General features: G+C 37.2%; 2 protein-coding genes across 2 annotated transcripts in view; one reads left to right on the top strand and one right to left on the bottom strand.

Moving 5' to 3' along the window:
- The window catches only part of LOC137277122 (coiled-coil domain-containing protein 73-like), a 143,522-nt gene extending 120,970 nt beyond the window's left edge, over positions 1 to 22,552 (bottom strand). The window contains exons 1-5 of the mRNA XM_067808790.1: positions 22,430 to 22,552; positions 21,888 to 21,959; positions 20,896 to 21,003; positions 19,423 to 19,497; positions 18,857 to 19,031 (exon numbers count right to left, since the gene is read on the bottom strand). Of these exons, the coding sequence (XP_067664891.1) occupies positions 18,857 to 19,031; positions 19,423 to 19,497; positions 20,896 to 21,003; positions 21,888 to 21,959; positions 22,430 to 22,552 (553 nt within the window). The remainder of the gene's footprint in view (positions 1 to 18,856; positions 19,032 to 19,422; positions 19,498 to 20,895; positions 21,004 to 21,887; positions 21,960 to 22,429) is intronic.
- LOC137277278 (micronuclear linker histone polyprotein-like) lies at positions 1,870 to 11,845 on the top strand. The gene is made up of 7 exons (XM_067808937.1): positions 1,870 to 1,901; positions 5,945 to 7,095; positions 7,810 to 8,201; positions 8,383 to 8,568; positions 9,291 to 9,452; positions 10,276 to 10,497; positions 11,618 to 11,845. Exons 1-7 carry the CDS (start codon positions 1,870 to 1,872, stop codon positions 11,843 to 11,845), a joined length of 2,373 nt encoding a protein of 790 aa, XP_067665038.1.
- Positions 22,553 to 23,825: the final 1,273 nt, after the last annotated feature.

Here is a 23,825-nt window from a genome sequence, read left to right as displayed (position 1 = left end):
TAGTTATTGTCATTATGTCGTTGTGTGGGTGGTAACTAAGGCATGGATGACTGGATGCACCCTGACACCACTGATGAGTATCTTGGGACTGGCTGTCTACTGAAGCGAGGGTTGCAAGTTCTATTTACCTACAATAACCAGTGACATTGCCAGACTGCTCAAGAATACCTGCTTGACCTGCTTCCAAAACATTCACCATCAACATCCCTACCATCATCTGACAAACATCTTCTTAAAGTTCTGAGGCAAAAACTAAATCTTTTGTTCAAAGATATACATGTACTCGTAGTTAGCAAGTTCAGACAAATTTTAAATGGGCAACATTGCCCACGGAACTTGAAACTTCCCTGAAATCAAGAGTCGGCAAAGGACTTTTCTGATACATGTATTTGGAACTACTATATGAAATGTAATTACAATATCACATGTCAACCACATCAAGGGACATAACTACTGAAACCTTACTGCACACTGCTGAACCCCTGTGAAACGTCATAGCACTACCTTGAAGTAAAGTGATGATTTATACAGTGTAACGATATCAAAAACTTATGGTTTAATACATGAAACGTTCCTGTCCAGCTACCCCTGCATCAATCAAACAGTAGAGTCACCTGCTAAAATTTAGGCAGAAAATTCATACAGTTAATTTGATAAATTGCAACTGTCTTTTCCAATGGCAAAAACATTTACACTTATCATGGTATTTTTTCAAATGTAGTAAACTCAGTTGAATACAGTCTCCTAAATTAACATAGCCAATGGTTACCATAATTCATCAACTTATTCCTTTGAAGTTAGCACAAACACCTGTTTTCCTTTATGCAATAATCCTCTGTCTGTATCCACTGATGATATGCTGACAATCAGTGACCTTCACGAAACACTCAGACATCCAAACTGGCACTGCATACTGTTACCATCACTTCTGAATAGTAACAATCAAGCTGCCCATTTGACCAGAGGCATAGAAAAAAATCATATTCAAGCTGTTGAACAGTCATGCTTTTAAGGATATGGGCAGCATATCAAACTAATGGATTAATTTTCTACCTTGAATTAATCTCATAATGAGATTTCTGTACCTTTATGCAAACTAACATGAAAATATACCAACATGGATCAAATATAATCAATAATAATCATATTATGAAACCTGGCAAAATAAACAGAAAAAGTACATTGTTGCTACCCAATCAGTCAACTAGCTACCCTCGGAGCCACCTATCTGATGCTGGTGTTTTTGTGCAGACATTGTGGATACGGCATGCTGTCCACACACTGCCAAGTTGTGCCCCTAGACACAACAAATATAGACACACAGCACTTTACCCACTGTGTAGAAAACAGACAGAGAGCATGGCAAACAGCCCTGATGCTACAAGTCATCAAGTAAGAAACACAACTTGAATAGGAACCAGTTTAAAACGTTGACAATTTAGCGCAATATTTATACTGACATTTGCGAGGGATACAGACTGCGTTCTGTTTGTGCTCAACAAGACTTCTCATAAATAGTTTCACCTCTGTTATACAAAACCTGAATAAACTGTTTACACAAGGAGCAATCAGCAATCATTTTCCACCCACAAAGAATATCAAGCATTGAAATATCATGTGATGGTCAAGGGTTATGTGGTGAACATCACGCTCTTCACAGTCGGCAGTTAAATTTCACACATCTCCAAATATATGACAATAATTGTTGAATGTATAGTTACAAGTTTGGAATGAAGGCAAATAGTAACCAGTGAGTTGTCCCACCCCTGTGTATGTAGCTAATGCCACACAGTGACGACTGGCCATCACAACAGAAAGTTTAAGTGTCACCTAAAGTGTCCTCTATAAGGATTAGATTGAAGACTGTTGATGGAGCACACAGCTAGAGGATACTATAACAGGTCAGTGGTCAGCACACCTTTCCATGGGTGTTTATTTTTACTTGTAAACTGATGACTCAATCATGCCAATGTCAACACTGTCAAAGGAAATTACTTATCTTTGGAGAATATTACTGACATGATATAATATTCAGGAAGTATCTTGTCATTTCGACAAAGTGTAAGTTAAATCCTCTACTGCACAAATTATTCTAAATTTTGCATTGACAACTGTGCAAAGAAGGCAATATACAGCAATTCAGGTTTGCAATGACGAGCTGCGGATGTGTTTGAGAGGTGACGTTTGTTCCAACATAATGTATATATATCAGTTGTTCAACTGATCAGTCACACACCCTGTAATACAAGAAAGACTGGTATACATTAATCTAAACATGAAACAAGTACAGTTACACATAACAAATTCAAAATATGTTGTCATTATTATTATCATCACTACTGTATGAAGCACTACATACTGGTTGTAATGTGACATGCAAATGATCAGCTTAACTGATCATAGAGGTAATATCTAGATCATATATAGATAATAACATACATGATAAAATATACTGTGTACATACCCTGTGGGTGACACCGGGGTTTGTCTATATACCCATACTAGTATTCTGGATTATTGCATTCCTAAAACAAATAATGAGTACAATATTTCAGTATGCTACAATAATAATGCAGGAACAAACTTCTTGTTTAACACTGCATTCAAAGTACCATTTAAATCATGCTCTCACACACACATACATTCAGACATTTCATACTGATACATTAAAAGGTACATTGGATACTTGATACAAATATTCATATTTACAACACTTTTTATTATTTATAACATATTTAATTGTAAGGTTGAGATTCTGTTTTGGTAAACATAAAGTAAATATCTAACCTGAGCTGTGCTGAATGGCTTGTCCTGTGCTGAGTTGTGCACTGCGTAAAATTACTAGAAAAGTGTGCAAATCCCATGGAGGTAAGCTATAGTTATATAATGTTAATTAACTGGGAAGCTGAGGGCTATTGTATTGAAAGCTAGACAGTTGAGACCCTAAACAGACCAGCTGCTTGGATAAGTAACCTAAACACTTAAACAAATGAACACAAGAACAACTTGAAATGATAAATATAAAACTTAATTAAAACTATAAACACAATCTCCTGTTACAATAATACAGTTTCAAGTTATAACTTAAAACTTTGTTGCTCATAGTCATAAAGTATTTACTTTTACTTTATTTTTAAATCCTCATGAAAAGTTACAATAAAACTATGCAATACAAGACAGATCTTATGGATAACAATTTCTTTATTTGTTTATCGCAACATTTCTAGGCTAAGTTCTTGACCCTTCTCCACCAGGCAAGAAGCAGCAAAAACTTGCTCAGAAATGTCATTGTAAACATTTTAAGAATTTGATGAATTACGATAAATGTGTACAAACAAGCAATGCTAAATCAGAGTTGAAAGACTTTCAGGGGTCTTATAGAAGCAGCCATCAGCCTATCGGTTTTGAACAAAACTTAATCTAGTTACATAAAAGATTCACTGCATACCAGTCTTTTGTCTGGACAGATGCATTTGAAATAATACACTGCAATACAGGTATCATTCTGTGATACATATTGTGGTATATTGTGGTACATTGGGAACTAAAGTGTTTAACACTGAGTGACACCAGTGTACTTTAACTTGCCATAAGGGCCTGCAATTATTTTAAACTGCCAGTCCGATGCAACAACAACCGGCATTGGGCCCTTATTTCAAATGCTGAATGACACCATACATTCCTGTCCTATTTTCTACATTTTAGGCTCAAAAACAATTATATGGTTCTTATAACATCAATCTCAAAAAGAAGTAGTTAGGGATATGTTCTATTTTACACCACTTGAAGCATGTAAAGCATACCATGGTGTGATGACACAACTTTATGGATGTTCAACATCTTTATTTTAACAACTGCAATGTTTTTGCATAGGAACAGTTTTCAACCAAAATGCAGCAATTGTTAAAATAAAGAAGATGACTATCCATAAGTTGTGTCATCTCTACACCAGCAATCTCCAGAGTGCCACTCAAACAAACAAACATATCCTGTCGTCAATCAATTACAATAGGAAACACCAGAAGTGAATAAAAGTATGTGTAGTTTGTGACTTAACTAATGCAGTTTGTGACAAAACTTGTCATGATGTTTTACTTATTTTACCAGTTCTCGAAAAAAAGACATTGCATTTGATATCGTTTGAAAACCAAACTGCTATATGTTGGTAATACCAGTCAGGCCCAGTGTAAAAGACATACAAAGCTAGGGTCAAAATCTTAACCAATCACCACCCATATTACTGTATTATATGTCTATAACATGTCATTCGTTACGTTTTAATCACAGAAACTAGTTATATTGCATTCCCTACATGAGTGAGTGAGTGAGTGAGTTTAGTTTTATGCCACACTCAGCAATATTCCAGCTCTATGGCGGCGGTCTGTAAATAATCGAGTCTGGACCAGACAATCCAGTGATCATGTCAGCGAACCTGACCACCCGATCCCTTTAGTCGCCTCTTATGACAAGCATAAGCATCCACCTGTTCCCCAAAATGAAAAAGGAACTCGCCGGTCGCCATTTTGCAAGTAATGATGACGTCATATGATTTTTTTAGGGTAGCTGAAGAAGATTTCTTCCTGACCGGGATTCGGGCTTTGCAGCATCGCTGGCAAAAGTGTGTTAACTTGGAAGGGGACTATGTAGAAAAATCAATTACAAACGTGGACTTTGTAACTTTTTTTCACAGTGAGGCTTAGAACTTTTCAGCCAACCCTCGTATACCATGGTGTGATGACACAACTTTATGGATGTTCAACATCTTTATTTTAACAACTGCAATGTTTTTGCATAGGAACAGTTTTCAACCAAAATGCAGCAATTGTTAAAATAAAGAAGATGACTATCCATAAGTTGTGTCATCTCTACACCAGCAATCTCCAGAGTGCCACTCAAACAAACATACATATCATATCGTCAATGAATTACAATAGGAAACACCAGAAGTGAATAAAAGTATTTGTAGTTTGTGACTTAACTAATGCAGTTTGTGACAAAACTTGTCATGATGTTTTACTCATTTTACCAGTTCTCAAAAAAAGACATTGCATTTTGATATCGTTTGAAAACCAAACTGCTATATGTTGGTAATACCAGTCAGTCCCAGTGTAAAAGACATGCAAAGCTAGGGTCAAAATCTTAACCAATCACCACCCATATTACTGTATTATATGTCTATAGCATGTCATTCGTTAAGTTTTAATCACAGAAACTAGTTATATTGCATTCCCTACATGAGTGAGTGAGTGAGTGAGTGAGTGAGTTTAGTTTTACGCCACACTCAGCAATATTCCAGCTATATGGTGGCGGTCTGTAAATAATCGAGTCTGGACCAGACAATCCAGTGATCATGTCAGCGAGCCTGACCACCCAATCCTTTTAGTCGTCTCTTACGACAAGCACGGTCGCCTTTTATGGCAAGCATGGGTTGCTGAAGACCTATTCTACCCGGGACCTTCACAGGTCTCCCCTACATGAAGTATCCCAGTGAACCAATGAACTGATTCATCAATGCTCCTGTTACATGTTTTATTAAAAAAACAACTGATTTCAATATATTTAGAGTTTATGGAAGTTTCAACTTAGAAACACATTTTTTTACATTCAAGAATAACTTAAACAAAAAAATTCTGAAGTCAATGATTCTTGCATATAAGCATGTCAACAATATATACTTCCCAGTCTGCTTATTCACTCATCAATAAAAACTAAGTGTAGACAACAATTATACAAAATTTAGTCCTTGGAATGAACATGCAAACAACTGATAATACTTTGCCACATGAAATCAATCTCTACCAGTGTTCACTTTTTGTCATTACACTTTTCACAAAGATCACGAACAAATTTGGTTCCTAATACTGAACAACTCAAAGATCTTAAAATACAAACCACTTTGAATCCAGCACTTCTTGCCTTTGGTATTTTGGTATGATGTTTATAGCATGGGCAGCAACCAAACCAGTGTGGAGAAAACCAACATCACCAATGAAGCTGAGGCTAGAGGCAAGAAAGCTGTCAAGGATGAAGTGAACCAACGAACAGGCCAGACAAACAGAGGCTCACAAGCAGCTGGGAAAGAAAATACACCAAGAGGTCAAACAAGGAAAGCAGGCACCTCAAACAATGTAAAAACAACTGACACAGAAAATCAGAAGACTGGAAAAGAAACATCTAATGGAACCACTGCCCAACAAGGTGGGAAAGGAACAGCTAAAGGTACTGCAGCGCAGGCAACTCGAAAGGGGGGAGCAGCCAAAATAAAGGGTCAATCTGGAATGGGACCTGCTGGTACTTCTCAGAAGCAAGTCGAAGGCACTGAAGCTAATCAGAAAGTACAACTTGGAGATGAGGAGGCCCATGGTCAAAAGGGAAATTACATCAACAAGAAAACACAACCAGCAGGACAGAGGGGAATAGCAACCAATGGACAATCTGGAAAGAGTGGTTCTAAAACACCCAGAAATGCTCAAGGGAAGTCCAATAATAGCAAAAGTGGTAATAAATATGAAACACAGGTTAATGAAACTCTTGATGAATTAACTTATGGACATGACAGGAAACAGCAGCAGAGTCCAAACAGAAAGTCTGGACCCAAAGCAGGTAGAAGCACCAGCCCCTCATTTGACAGATACAACAGGGATGCTAGAGACAAGATAGGGAGGTTACCAGATATCAGTGAAAATAATTATGTCAGTTCAAGAGATAAGGCAGAGAAGAATGATAAAAACAGAAGTCACAGTCCAAATTCCTGGAACCAGAATACAAGACAAACCTTGAATGATGACAGGAGAGATGACAGTCCCAGAAGAGGATCAAATGCTGGTCTTGGTAATGATTATAGTCCAGACAGACAAGGTGACATCAGAAACAATGATGGACAGGATGACTACAGGAAAGATGATGAACAAAACGATTACAGGAGAGCTAGAAGTCAAAGCAACGAAAGCCTAACTTTTGACCAATACAAGGACAAAGTTGAAAATGGAAGACGAGAAATGCTTGCCAGGTCATCTGAGAGGATGAACAAGTATGATGATGGTGATGATGATGAAGATGACACTAATGATGCTAAATCTCTTCAAACATCAAGAGGTAAGTAACTTAATTTCATCTTCATTACATATTTTGAAAAACAAGTCAAATATATCTTGTAACCATAAATTCAACTATGATCAGTGTCCTAATCCACAAAACATTTGTAGGGCTCGTGATAACTGTGGACTGGTACCCGGAACTATTAATTTCAGGTGTATGCGAATGAGTCAGGTTTTATAGTATTATATTCAAGGTAGAAATGAGCTTTATAAACCAAGGACTCATCTTTAAAATACAACAGCTTTCACAATAATCTAATCCACCATCTCTCACTCATATATACTACCCATCAAAAGTGTTTAGACTCACTAGTGTAACAAAGTGTAGCCACTTACTTCAGTCAACTGTTCTAAACTTCATGTTGCAAAATATTCCATTCAGTTTAAAGGTACTGTTTACACATGAACTGATATATTGTAAACAAATTCGTAACATTGGAAACAGTATTGTCAGAAGGTCAGTAAATGAGGCAAATCAGTGAAAATTGGCAAATTCTTAACAAAACTTTACACCAAAATGCAGCTGTTCGCATAAACAATATTTGCACATGCTTTAGGTGAGTCTAAACTTTTGATAGGTAACAGTGTATGTGTATGCCTTGGTTCTCACAAATATTCCATGGATCTAACAAGTACTTCTTGGTTACAACAAACCTGCACAACACGTTCATCAAATCTAACCTGCTACAAATCTTGTTTCTCACATTTTCAGTGCAAAGAGAGAAAATAGAAACGTACCTGCGATCTAGCAGAGTTCCTGAAACAAAAGTACGAGGTCTTGCATTACGTCTATCACAAGTTTATTCTGAAGAAACAGATAAAACTCCAAGTGTATTTGAAGGACAGAAAACTGAGCGAATACTGCGCAAAATCATTCATAATGGCCTTGACCCTATTGTAAATGGGTCAAAGGGTAAGACAAATCTTGACCGGTTTGAGAATGATCCTGAGGGCTTGGCTCAGAAGGTGTCAGAGATGGTGCATCAAGTGGAGATGGATCTTGAGGACTGCAAGGTTGGGCTTAACATCACAGCAGAGAATGAGGATGAGGAAGAGGAGCAAAGGGGCAGAAGAACATCACGAGATCCAAGTCCTTATAAAAAGGTGTGATATCAGAAACATACTGTTATATGATCATCACTTGCTCTGGTTAAAAATACATGTAAACATAGGCCTCTACTGTCACACTACACTTTGTTTGTCATAGTGAACATTTGTCTGATAAAACGTCTAATTGTAAGATACTGGCACAAAATATACAAATGATCACATCAAAATTGGACAGGGCAAAGACAAAAATGGAAACCAAACAAGTCGAGGGAAGAATGGCAACGACAGTAAGACCAACCGAGAAGGGCAGAAAACAAAGAAGGGGTCTGGGCGAGACAGTCATCAGAAGCCTGGTCAACCAGTAGCTGTGCTCATTCAGGATGGGATAAGAGAGCTACAGACTCAGTATGATATCCTCCAGGTATTATATAATTTCGAAATGATTCAGTACGTCAGATTATGTATTATGATCACAACTCCACTCTGTCCCCTTTTTGATCAAAATAGAGATAAACATCCTGCAAGCCTAATAGAGCCCTAATCAGCAGTAATCAGAGATAACTTGCATTCATACTTGGAGAGGCGAAACTGGTCACAGAGAGCATTTACCCTGGTGGGGCAAGTCCCAGCTGATACATGGACGTTCACCACACAAACAAAACCTGATTCTAGTACAATTTCTGTCTGGTTGGTAAGTTCATCTGAAAATAGCATACATGTTAATATAACAAACTGTTACAAGTATTTAAAATTGATCATTACTGATTATTGTAGACACGAATGAGTGAGTGAGTGAGTGAGTGAGTGAGTGAGTGAGTTAGTGAAGGTTTACGCCATACTCAGCAATACTCCAGCTATATGATGGCAGTCTGTAAATAATCGAGTCTGGACCAGACTTATAATCCAGTGGTCAACAGAATGAGCATCAATCTGCGCAATTGGTAACCGATGACTTGTCACTGAGTCTGACCACCCAATTAGTCGCCTCTTACAACAAGCATAGTCACTTTTCATGGCAAGCATAGGTTGCTGAAGGCCTATTCTACCCTGGACCTTCAAGGGTTACTGATGCTTTAACACAGACCACTACAGGTTGAAACACTGTCACACTATATCAAATCAACATTATTTTACATCTTTAAGGACAAATATGAGCATCTGCTGAATGAAAGGAACATGCTACAATCAGATGACAACGAGAACAAGGAAATGGTGGGGACGTTCTTCCAGGAAAACAGGAAGCTAGAGCAAGACCTGAAGAAGGTGGAGCAGGAGTCAGGATACCTTAATAAGACATTGGGCAAGGTGAGACAATCTGACACCAAGCAATGAAAGAAAGTCAGACACTTTGAAGGTGAGTCAACCAGGCACTGTGTAGGTGAGACAGCCAGACACCAAACAAGATCAGTCAACCCTACACTGCAGGTGAGACAACCAGTTACTGTACAGGTGAGATAACCAGACACAGAACAAGGTGGGTCAACCAGACACTGTGCAGGTGAGACAACGAATTGCAGGGCAGGTGAGACTAGTAGACACTATGCAGGTGAGATAACCAGACACTGGCAGGTGAGACTAACTGACACCAGGCAAGGTGAGGCAATCAGACACTGTGCAGGTGAGACAAACTGACACTGAACAAGGTGAGTAAACCAGACAGTGCAAGTGAGACAACCAGATACTGTGAAGGTGAGACAATCAGACACTGTTCTCTTCTGGAAAAACATATCCATTAAACTTTCAAAAGTTTGTAGTAATGATGACATTCCTTTACAATGGTAGAATATCACTACTCCTAACCTTATTGCTATTGCTTTGTGGTGATATTCATCCCAGGACCCAGGACCAATGTGTTATACTCATCTTAAAATTACCCATTTAAATGCTTGTAGTGTTAGAGATATAATTGTTACTAGACAAGGTAAGATGATTAGACACACTGAAAGAAAATCTTATGAAACTATATGTTGCTTTCTGAAGATGAGTCCTCCATTTTGTTTGAACTTTATTCCTTTTCTTGTCAAAGAGAAATTTCACACAAAATGGCATTTCATGGAAAATCTGCACTACTATATTGGTGTAAGGCAACCTCTAAGTTCATTTTATAACCCATGTTCATCCTACACAGGTGAAGTCCGAGGAGCAGAAACTACGCACAACACTCAAGACAGTTGATGAAGAGAGGAATATGCTAAGGTCTGAAAACAAGGAGGCTGTTGGAGCTCTGAAGGCCTTGACCCGTGAGCTTAATAAACTTCAAGATGAGAATGCCCAGTTGATGTCCGAGAACACAGCCATGCGTAGTAATGTACGTCGCCTACAGGAGCCAGACAAGAAGATGGTCAGCCAGGTCAGCATAGAACATTGCTCATGTTTGCTATGAGACAGGGCCACTTGAAACCTGAGTTAAGAAACTGAGGAAAATAACAAACATGAAAATTGCCTGTTACCCATTAATCCTACTAAGGACTGACACACTGAAATATCAGCCATAAAAACATTTCTGAAGCACTGATATTTTGGGTAAAGAAATCTTTTTGTATTTTATTCAAAATACACAGTGTCATGCCATGGCTTTGCAGTGAGAGCTGTCTTGAACGAATGTTATTTATGTACTTGTAAGTCTCCTTTTCTTTATGGGAAAAGAAAAAAATCAACATAGTTGAAACATAACACAGTATTTCTTGTATTTTCTTACTATTGAGTTTCATCACACTTTGATTACAAGTTGTAAGTCATAGAAGTATTCTTTAGCATTCCTGCTACATTTGAAAGCAGACTAAATGGATTAGGTGGTGAGATTCTGTAACTTGGTTGACTGTGTGTCAACATTGTGATCAATGCTCAGAGCATCAGTCACTGGGTTGATGATTCACAGGCCGACTTCATACCAATGGAATGAGCTGGGGTGGTAGGTGAAATGGGATTTAATGTTGGAATGAAAAATATTTCACTCATAAGACAATATGCATGCATGTGTATGTGTGACTGCCTTTAGTAGCCCAGACTCAAGCTGGTTTTATATGCTAGCTCACTGACATACCATACCACAGTTGAGTATGAATACCCAACTCAGACACATCGTGCTGACTCAGAGCCAACCAGGGACCAACAAGTGTCTTATTTTAACGTGTTTTGGTATGACACAGCTGGTAATCCAACCCACGACCTTCCACTCTCTGGGTGGATGCTCTACCCACTACACTCCGGAGGAAATGTCACTGGAATGATGCTGAACACAGCAAACCAGCACATGAGAAATAGTATAATACAGCTTGCCACTAAACATGAATTTCTTACACTGTCCTTGCATAAGAAATCACATATAGTGTGTGTTCTATATCGTGTTCCTGATAGCATAGCTTCAGCACTAAGAGTCCCAGTCACAAACATATGGACGTAAATGCATGTCAGAGTGACAGACATACATCTAACAAGCAGTTAAATAATGCCCTGTCTTCCAACTTCAGATACAACAACTGACACAAGAGGCGAAGGAGTTAAAGACACAGACCCGGCGTCTGGAGGGGGAGAAGGGGGCCCTGAGGGCCAGTCTACAGAGGCTGGAGGCCACACTGGACACAGTCCAGACTGAGAAGAAACAGTTGATGCACCACAGGGACACAGTCGTCCGTGAAAAGAAGAAGCTGGAAGCCATGAGCAAGAAGTTCTTCAACTCAGGATCATTGTTTGATTAGAGATGGGTGACAGGGTAGACTCATGATGTTCAGAAGTTTGCACATATCTCCAGCCTCCCGCACCTTGCATGGTACAATGTGGGAAGCAAACCTTGGTGGTCTTGTTGTGGAGCTGCATAGGTCTAGGCAATGATATCAATTTATTCATTTTTCAGTTCAACTCACTGAATTACAAATTAAACAAAAATAGTAAAGTTAAAGGTTAACAAGAATGGGTTCCCAGGAATTTAGGGGTCCTAAATACGGACACTGTAATGAAACTGAAGAAACTAGCAAATGCTATGGTGGCCAGTAGCAGTCCTGGGGGAGGATGTGAAGCCCTCCTGACTGCACAGTCAGATGTAAGCTACATATATTCCAGTCACAATTGTTCACACTGAAACTAAGTGATTTGACTGTCTTGTTTTAGCCTGCAGTAATGGATATCCTTTTGACTTGTCCCTGGATATCATACTATTTTGGTTTTGGTGTATTTTCGTATATCTGGGGACAGTGTCCGAAATAGCCACTGGCCACACTAGTCCATGCCTACAGTCCGTTTGATTCCATTTGAGACCGATGAATTGCTCACTAACACAAAATCTAATAATTGCAACAAAACCAAATTTTGCACAGCCACATGAAATCAAAAGATCAACTCTGATGATGTGTCTCATAATTTGGGACACCTGAATAAAAAAGTTGTTTAACAAACGATCATCACTTTCTTGTCACCTTTCGCTATTTTGTATGAGGTGGGGGGGAAGGTACTTGCTGGTAGAATAGCCAGGTAATCAACAAGGGTGTGTTGTGAAGATGGGGTCATCTCAAAAGCCGTTATCTGGTTACCACTTGAGATGTTCAGTGGGAGTCAGTGTTGCTACTTTCAGAGGACACTGTTGTCTGAATCGGTGTCGCTGTCATCAGAGTCTACCATGATGACCACTGGCTTGATGGTGGCATGGTCCAGTCCACTTTGTTCCCAATAATGTCTTTCTATTTCATTCTCAACTTTCTCAACGCACTTTTGCCATGTTTCCTGCATGATGGTATCTATTGACTGTTGAACAATCGTCTGTACATCCCGAAGTTACATTTTGCCTGCCAACATCCGATTTCATGATACCCCAAATGAGTTCTATTGGGTTTAAATCGCAATGATAGGGTGGCAATCGCAAAACTGAATGACCATGTTCTGTAAGGTACTCATCAACCTTTTATTTGGCTTTATGATGTCATACAGAACAGGTTTGGTTGCTTTTTCCGGATACGATATTGCTTTGTTTTGCAACCATTCTATCATGTCCCCCTTCTTACTGTTAGATGTTGGGGCCTTTGTATTAGGTACTTGAACGCCATGACATGGAGCGTTATCCATCACAATCAGACTTTTGGGGGGCAGTGCTGGTACCAATTGATTTTGTACCCATTCTAAAAAAACCATCCCTTTCATTTTGGTATGATCTTCTCAGTTGTTAGATTTTGCCTTGAAGACTAGAGAGCAGCCAGGTAGGAATTACGGACTCTTGCAACCAGCATAGAGCACAATCAGTCGCTCTCCCTTGCCAGGTGGTAATTTTCTGGCACAGGACTCTGAAGAGGAGCTAGCGAACCATTCTGTCCCTGTGGTATGGGAAGCATTTACCCATGTTTCGTCCAGATATACAGGCTCGTAACCCTCTGTACGTTTCTTTCGAATTGTGTGTAAGTACTGGTTTCTTAGTCAAACAATATCAGACTTCTCGCACAGTGCACGTCTATTTTATGAGCCTATTTTTTTGCATCGGAAACCAAATTTGTAAAGCAACTTCCATAACTGATATTTTGAAATGACCAAAGAATGATTTGTCTCCATACGCATTTTCAGAATATTCAGAGAGACAAAGGTATTTTGTTTATATAGAGACTTAATGGCATTTCTAACCAGGTGTTGTTGAAATGAATCGACTTTCTCACATCATGTGGGTTTTGAGACGGTCCCCTCAGTTGTGTCCGTACAGGCTGAATCAGTACAGTTTTTCAAGATAGTTTTTAACTTCCCTTCCGTCATCCCAAAAGCAATGTGCAGTTCGTAAACGATACTTAGCCAAAGCATATTGAGGTCTACCCCTTTCACCTTCATTTCTAAAAATGTTAAATACTTTGCAAAGAATTGACCTAGTGTCCTGTGATAATCTCATTGTTTCAGGTACTGTAATCACAAATGTCTGGTTTGCTGGTTTGCCTGGCAAATCACACGTGTCAGTTTCACATGTGCACCTTGCCCACCTGGCTGTTCTCCCAGCAAGTTCCCCCCCCCCAACTCCTTGTAAAAAGTAGCAAACAAGAAAATGATGATCGTTTGTGAAACAACTTTTTTATTCGGGTGTCCCAAATTATGAGACACATCATCAGAGTTGGTCTGTCTGAATCTTCAGTCTCAAATGGAATCAAATTGACTGTAATAAAAATCCAGTCAGGCCAGTAAATCTACACAATTAGTGGCCCATCATGCTAGTGAATTTTCATGGGGACATCAGACTATCCTGGATCTGCAGTCCTGGATATGGAAGCTTCATAATGCTGTAGGGTGTTGAGTCTTTGAATGGCATTTAGAAGAGATACGCATAAAGACAAGAGTTTTCATGGATGACAACTTCTTCATTGTGAAGAGTCACAACATTTCGAAGTATGTTCTTACTTCTTCATCAGGTGAATGATGACGAAGAAGTAAGAACATACTTCGAAACATCGTGACTCTTCACAATAAAGAAGTTGTCATCCATAAAAACTCTTGTCTTTACCTTGTAGGAGGTTGTCTCCAAACTTTTAATCATTATGGGGTCCATTCTTTAAACTCAAAACATATAGTTCTTTTGCATTACAATGCATTTCCATCCCTTGTCCTAAAAATGCAGGACCTTTGTTTCTCCTACAACTAAAAAAGCAAAGGCTCCAGTGGAACCCATGCAGTAATCAATCCTTATGGTCACTGCAAGCACTATAAAGTAATGGGTGAAAGTATTAGAATTAATAGCACATTCTGAAATATTTTGTGAACCAATGAACAACCTCTTACTGTATTCAGCAAGGAACACAAAACGAAGTCTTCTACTGGTATATCACATTTCACAAGCTCCAGCTCACACTAAAGGCATTATCTTACTCACTGAATATGTTCCATACATGAAATGTGAAATCTGTTTAACTCCCTGGATGAGTTTTTTTTCAGGCACACATTTTCGTAAGGTTTGAAAAGTGAATGTTATGCGGGAATTGCACTTGCGTGGTCCTGGATCTGCATACGGCTATAAAATTACACAGAAATGTAGAATGTTTAATTTCATATCTGTTGGTATAAATATAACAGTGACTACCTCAGGGGTTTGAGAAATAGACACTGCAAAATGTTGTCCAAAACTTTTGTGTGCATTAAAAAACAGTAAATTTCTCTGTGTTTTACCCTGCACCAATAAAAGCACTCTGCTACGATTTTTTTAATTTGTCATATGTCAAAGTGTGAGCGAAGAAAATACAGCTTGATATCTGAACAACATAAGTGTATATGAAATGAATTTATGTGCTAATGCATAACGTCATACACACAAAATAATAAAAAAAACGCAATAAAAGTGAAAAATCGATTTTCTTCGATCACATCAAATGTTGACAGAGAGGTCATGCACGTATAAAGATAAGGGGGCATAACTCTGCTATGCTTTACATTAGGTCAATGTAACTCACATCAAATGGAGAGAATTTGCTGTGGATACGGAGAGTATATTTTCATTACGTTTTGCTCGCCATGAACTAAACCATTCCAATACAAAGTTTCCCAATGTGAGTGGATACCTTTTGGTAGTTTCACAATTTGTAAGAAAAGATACCAATGTACTACATCAGAATGAAGGCAACAGCGATTTGGATGGCCCTATCTGATACATAATTTAGTTCTTAGATTCCCATATTCTCCTGTTTGTGTAGATGTATTTTGCTTAATTTTGCATCATTATTAAAGGAGTAACAGACACATCTTCAAATGTAATGAAATAACTGAATATATGTGACATTTTTAGTAGACGTCATGGCATGTTTTGTGCATTTTGTGACGTCGGAGAAAGACGACACTGGTTTGCTGATTAGTATATATCTAACCTGATTTCCAATCAGTGTGTAAAAGGTCTCGGTTTCTATGTCAGAATTCAACATTTTTTAAACGAAACATAAAATAAATGGTTTTACCACTGAAATAGTGTCCTGAATATATCAACAATTAGACTGTTCTACTACGTATCATATTGTGAGCAACACGCTCACCTGTCTGGCATCAATTTAGTGTAAATGAAATTTTCGCAACACCTGAATATTCATTGAGTATTCATTTAGGATATAAACTTTTTTCTAATGATTTTGTAATTAATTCCCTTCAAAAAGTATGCAATGAAAGGTACAAAGAGATCATATTTCTTAGTATGGAATTATTAGAATATGGACATATGCTTTGTCCAAATTAAGACATGACCTGGTTTATATATTTTTAAACAGTTTCTGTAAAAATAATTTTTGAGTTGGATATTCTGCCATCAAAATATGTTTAAATCGAATTCGGATTGACTTTATTATCAAAAACAATGATAATGAATCATAAAACGTTTTTGACAAACTTGCACCTGGTCAATCAATTTTAATAATTGTTTTGTCTACAAAAACGACACAAACCTATGCAATGAATTCCTCTAAATATGTGTGCCTACACATTTCATAAAATATAAAATTTATTTTCATTAATATTATCAGTTTTACTTATAAGGTTGAATTAAATTGCTGTTTATTAACCTGTTTATATGAAACTGCAATATCTGTCCCAATGTATTGATTATTGTAAATCATAGTAACTAAAGCACTTGTTGCAGTAATGGATACATGTGATCTTCAAACACTTGTGTAGAGGCTCAAAATGTGATATAGTACACTTACTGAGCCAATTTCCCATATACATATTATTCAAACAAACAAAACCTTTCAAAGAATAAAAATGCCCACCCTATATCCACGTGTGGTATGATGTTGAACATGGATATATGGAGATAATGAAATCAGTTTCAGGAAAAAATGATATGCCCATTGCGTTTAGTCTTGTTCAACTGACCTCCACCTCAAAGAAATTGCCAAAAATGTGCAACAATGTTGACATGTGACATCACTACCGATGACCAATTTTCTTTCAAAATGGTGGCTTTGATGACAAGGGTACACAGAAGTTTGCGAGGACTCTCCTTTATTCAGGGATCTTTTGTGCATAAAAGTGAGATGTAAGAAATCAGAATTATTCTGACTCTCTGTGTATTGTTATACGTTTTTATCGCTTACACTGTAAATGATGGAAGACGCCCGAAATGCCGATAAGTAACATTTCAGAATTATCATTACTGGTTACATGAAAACTTGATATCAGTGATCGTTAATATGCTATTTTTGAAATTCAATACTCACAGGATTTATCTGATTTTCACATTTCAAAACCTACTGCAGATACCGCTCTGAATCACGATTTTGGACAGTGAAAAATAGCAATACTTATGATGAAGCCTATTTTCAAAGGTATTTTTAAGCACTTTAGCTTTGTCTGAGATAATAGTGGTTGGTATCAAGAAACAGGAAATTTTCCACAGAATTCACAACTGTGAAGTATATATATATGTGCGTGGTATATTTAGAATTTTATTGGACTTCAAAGTGAGGGTTGAAGAGGAGGGACATATATGGCATCCAGGGGGTTAAACAATTCTTTTTGAAACATGACTGTGTGTTTGAGAAAGTTTAATGTTAAGACACTTCACCTTATTCAGGTGCATTGACATCTTTAATTATTCAATTGAACATAAACTTGAAACAAATGATTCTGTGGAGTAGTGCTGACATGTATGACACAGATCTGAGTGCAAATAATGAGGCTTGACCAGACTCGTATGCTCATTAGTATTTGGGTGAGAGCTCACTTTCAGTATCTGAACCTGTATGATCCTGGTAAACACTCACTGACTACAGAATTATCAAAACAATGCTGAAACTAAATTGATGCTTGATAAGGTACTTTGAACTTTCGTGCTGTTTGATATATACATTCCATAAAAAATAATCATTGTTAGCCTTTTCCATGAATAAATTACTTTATTAACCATTCATTGTTTGTGTTTTAATTTATCAATACATAAGTCTACAGTTGGTTATTCTCCTAAGAGCTTTTCCTGTAACCATCCTTACATTTTTGTTTACATAAGTTTGCTAGGTGATATCAAAAGTGCTCTAAATGCAGAAAAAAAAGTCAATTTATTTACATACATATTGACATCATACATAACTTCTACTTGAATTGAATTGCTTTTAATTCAAGTAGAATACATATAAGGTTGATAGAAAGGAAAAACTCTTTCATGTAAATTGCAAAGGAGCTCCATAAGATGAGTTTGAGGGGATCCTGAAGAAACATAGACTTGCTTCTCTTAGGGCTTTAGCATTTCAGAACAGGGTTGCGTAGAGGTGAAATAATGTGTTTCAGAAACTGTGACACAACATATCAACTGAAACTACATGTATCAGCAAATCCTGCTTGTCAACCGGTAAAGTGGCATCACATGAGGCTGCCTCTAATTAGCAGATAACTTTCAATATTTAAATTTAACTCTAAAAACATTTCTTTAAATATGAAGTCATCATTGATCAACAGGCATTTGAATATGACTAATTTTCAGTTCCCTACTATTCATTTACAAGAAGACGGGGATTACATGACAAGCAGAATTATTATGTTTGTTTGAACCAGGTCTAAAATTGGATTGGAATTCTATGAACAATGTTAGAGACACAATAGCTGGACAAAGTCTCTACTCCTTCAGGTTTCTCATAGAATATGCAGAAAATGTGAAAGTTATGATGAACAACAGACTGACAGTGTACCACACAACATCAGCCTTATGAAAACTGAATCATATTTTATGCAGTAGAAAATCACTGTGCCAGAAAAATATGACAACACATTAGTACTGTACTCACCATTTTTCTCCAGTCTTTCCTGGCTGTTACTTAACTGCTGGAAGTGCACTGTCATACTTCGCAGCTTTTGTTCAAGGGCAGATAATTCTCCCAGCTGCTGATCCGAGGAGCTGAGATGGGACTGCAGCTTGTGCTCCTGTTCTCGCAGGCTTTTCTCCAGAGAATACTTTGACAGCTGGAAAAACATCAGCAATTCAAAACCATGTACAGAACAAAAAATACATATGCTATGTTTCAATGATTGAGTATGATCATACACCTCTTTTAGCATTATTCCAGCAATATCAAGGAAGGGTTACAGAAAAACGAGCTTTTAGTGAATCAAAAACAGGCCTTCAGTGAGTTGAAGGAATGCTTTGACCACTCACCCATCTAACCACCCCTCTTCAAAAAGGATATTCTATGTAGACACAGATTGTAGTTAAAGTTAACAGTCATTGACTACTTGCTACTAATGCCAATATACCATTTTTTAGTTTATACTAATTTTAATATTACTATATTTACACAAAACTGGTCCACCATGTCAAATCTGTAACAATGAATGCTTCCATTTGCTTGCCTACCTGAAGTGACCGAACGCTGTCCTTCAATGATTCTGTCTCTTTCTCACCACACTTTCTATAGACTTTTAGTTGTTTCTGAAAAAGAATCACCTTTCAGCAGACATACATTTTCTATATTTTCTGCCAACCACAGGTCAAGTGATCCATGGCTTTGGAATTTGTTGTGTGCAGTTACTTCAGATAGTTAAGACAGGATCAGCTTCACCAAAAGAGGTTCACATCCGTCACCAGGCACATTGCGGGCTTTTTTCTGACAAATCTGCTTAAGTTTGAAATGCAGTATATCTTGTCCCCAATAACCTTTCATGCATGATAAACAACATGAAACAAAATAATATCGCATTTCTGGCTTATGGATTGTCAATTTTCTGAGAATGATGTGTTTCAGGTACTGACAAAAAAAATGAGGTGTGGAATATTGTGAGTCAGGTAGGTAAGGGGATGATTTATGGATTAGTGTCAGAAGTACAGAGATATGAGTCTATATCATCCCAAACTGTTCAACAGGAGATATTGCTCGTGTGAGATCAACAATATCTCCTAGGAGATATCACTTTGACAGTAGATTTTGTACAATGCCTGTATATCATCAATTACCGGATATTATCATGTATAAGCCAACTCCGTAAATAAGCTGGGTCCTTATTCTTGAAACGTTCGTAGCCCTAAGAATTCTTAACTTTTGTCATAGCCAACGTGTTAAGAATGGGCTTAAGAACTTTGTAGAGCTACAAAGGTTTCGAGAATAGCTAGCCTGATCTCCCAACTTGTCCCTCAAAATCAGTGTCAAAATTGTATCTCTCATAGATAGGCCAAACCCTGCTATGGGTCATGGCCAGAGACTAGACCAAAGACATCTTGGACGTAAGTATGTTTGTACATGACTCATGATGCTATGTTGCTAGAGATGTACACTTTGCAGTGAAAATTAATGAAGTGATTTTTTAATGACAGAATTTTAGAATCTCACCCTTGTGTCTTTTGATATCAGATATACTGAACAGTAAAAGAAACACAACTTTAGGAGATTACATTTTTTTTCTTTTTCTGTTCAGTTCATATCAACACACACTGATAAAAGTGAAAATATCCTTGTCAGTCCTCAGATATTTGTAACTTTATCAACTCATGGAGACATGATTGATATCAAAAGACACTCTGGTGAGATTCTCTGTCTACTCCAATATGTTCACTGTACTCACTTTGTGGTCCTGGTATTACATTCTCAGTAACACTATCTCTGTGGTTTGAAATGTTCCATAGGAATCATAACAATCAATACATTGCTTGGTCGACACATGTCATCATATCCAAATTGCATGGATCGAAGCTCATGAAGTTGATCACGGGATTGTCTGCTACAGATTCGACAATTTACATGTACCCTCCCTCTCTCTTTGAATTTTGCTGAGTGCAGCATTAAATAACAAACAAACATATAAACATAAACAGGATGAATATTTCAGTTCTCACATTCTCCTCCTCCAAGAGCCTCATCTTCTCCTGCAAGTTTCGTTCTAAGTCAGTGACATGTCGCTGATGCTGTTCCCTGATAGCAGAGAGTTGTCCAAATTCTGCATCCTGGATACACATAATAATAATACTTACACTACCAACTGGAAACAGTTGTGACTTTTCATTGATTACTGGACAAAAACTGGCTTAATCTAGTAGTCAATAATTCATTCTTAACTTTCAGTCACTTTTCTGTGTAATGAAAGCACAATCAAAATAGGTATAAAATGATACAGAAAATTTGATCTACCTTTCAAAGGACTGGTTAAACTATTTTATTAAAAACTTGATAAAAAAGCATTTGCTAATGAAAACCAAAAAAAATCCAGCAATATCACATCAGGGGACATCTGAAATATGGTTCACACATTGTACCCAATGACCTACAGCAGATGCTTTAACCATTAGGCTACACCACCATCCGTCAAATTAATGAACACAGTGTAGAGTCATCAATCACGATTATATCACCAGACATCGTCCATAATTAACACCTATGCCTCAAACAAACTCATAACAGTATTCTTACACTTACATAAAATTATGGATATCTTAATATGTAACACTTCTAGACCAGATGTAATAGGAACATATTCTCTTACTACACACATCAAACGTAATTTCATGTGAGGTATCTATGAAAGCAATTCCCTTGCTAGGCATATCATGTACCTTGCAATAACACAAACATTCAAAGTTAGAAAATTAGTGAGTCTCCAGATTTAATGCTTCATCACAACACTGGCTAAACTCTTTTACAGATATATAGAAATTACCACAAATTGTCAAATACCATTTATATATTACATATGATAATAAATTAAATTTTCAGGAACTATTTTTATCACTAAAATTCTTATGTTGACAATGCTCCAATACACATAACTTACCATAACGGAAACAGAACACCAGCAACATGCACTGCTAACCAAATGTACTGCTGCACTTACACATCTCCTCTCCAGCTGATACTTCTCATTGACCAATAGCTTGATCCTCTGCTCACTCTCGGCATCATTGCCCTACAGAAACATACCTGCTGTTGTGTATTGTTGCACATTTTATCTAGGATTTAGTACTAAATGTCCTTGTTAAGTAAACTGATGTTTTGTTAAAAATTGTGATTTACTCAAATTTGCTGTTGTCTTTGTTTTTAAAGGCATTCATCCTTGTAGATTAGCACTGCACTGAAAGCAATGAGATAAGATAAATCCTTCAAGTCTTTTCAATGGTCCTGTCATAAGCTAAAACAAATGATGAGGTTTGAAAAGATAAAACAATGTTAACACCTACTTACATGATATGACTTGTGTGTTTTTTTATGCTTCCATATGAAAGATCAAAATATTATGATCTTGAAAAAAACAGACCTATGTCTTGACATGTTTGAATGTTTGAATCAGAATCTGTAGAATTATCATGAAAAATATGAACATCAGTATTATCATGAATCATGCTAAAGTAAGGCCATGTAATATTATGCACACTGTACCCTTCGCAATTTGACCTCCTCAATGATCTCCACCAAGCAGTTTCTTAAATGATAGAACTCTGCATTGCTGAACACTTCGCTGCTGCCAAGACATATCTGCTCATCTGTTTTTAGCTTCTCCATTGTAACTTGCTGCTAACCATACTTTTTCAAAGCCCTACAACAGAGAATATGTTTTTTTCTGAATCAGATGTCAGTATTTTTGCACTGGAAATGTGGACATGCAGATGCACTGGCATGTGTGAAATCAAGAATAGATTGAAAGACTGGGGTCCTTGTTATGATCTAAAGATATGTTTTAATGGTTAGGGCAAGGGCTCCAGCGAATCGATCATAGACCAGAACATTGTAGTGTGACATAAAGGTCATTCATTACAATGGACATGAGAGATTATATATTATATTATTATTTGGCATTAATAAGACAATGAGAGTATGGTTTTGTAAACAATAAAAACAACTGATAAACATATTAAATGCTATAGATGCTTTGAATGTGTATGTGAATATGGATTCAAAAAGTGAACTGATACATGGGCTAAACGGAACTTTTGATAAATAATTGTATTATTTGCAAACCTTTGTGGAATTCACTCTGTCGTCAATTCTACGAAAATCTTATCACCTCCATTTCCATTATCGTAAAGCAACGTACGTAAATCACAGATGCGACGGTGTTTGAATGGGAGATTTTTAAAAAGGCGGATGATTCGTCTACAAAAACTACCTCGGCTGGTCTACACAGGACAGGAACTGAGTATCTTCTGCTTCTGATTCTTCTTTTTAAATTCAAAGCTCGACCTTCTATATCAATAATCAGTACATAATTAACACGAATGTTATTTAATAGCAATAATGATTTGGCGGAAATATTTACACAATTCTATATTCAGCAGCATCCACTTTTTTTTGTTATGTTTACATATGTAACTGTCGACGGTGAATATTTATATTTTCCCGCTGGTACTTCTTTTCAGTATTTACTAACACGGGTCGAAACATTATAACCTGACACGACCGATAAAGTGGATGACACGTTTAACACCGAAATACGTGTACGCTAAATGGGAACAACAGTTTAGAGAACATTTGTTCACATCGTATTATCAAATTACAAAAATAGCGGAGTCGATAAACTCCAATCGTTTATTTTCTTCTCCTTTGTTTTAAGGTTAAATGTAGTCCGGGTTTTACCAGAACCGGAAGACTGAAAAGGATACACTTAATAAGCCATACTATATTTGATAAAAAATACCCATACCAATTTTCTATATACACAAGGATTAGATCTTGAAATAAATGTAATACAACAAAAATTGTATGTTAATATTTTATATGAAATAGAAATAGTAGTTTAGTTACACTGTCCCAATGTCACTATATTCTGCACAGACAG

Source organism: Haliotis asinina, chromosome 3 (assembly GCF_037392515.1).
Source record: "Haliotis asinina isolate JCU_RB_2024 chromosome 3, JCU_Hal_asi_v2, whole genome shotgun sequence".
Classification (NCBI taxonomy): domain Eukaryota; kingdom Metazoa; phylum Mollusca; class Gastropoda; order Lepetellida; family Haliotidae; genus Haliotis; species Haliotis asinina.
The sequence above is the reverse complement of the archived record's forward strand: the minus strand, read 5'-3'. Positions and strand labels throughout refer to the sequence as shown.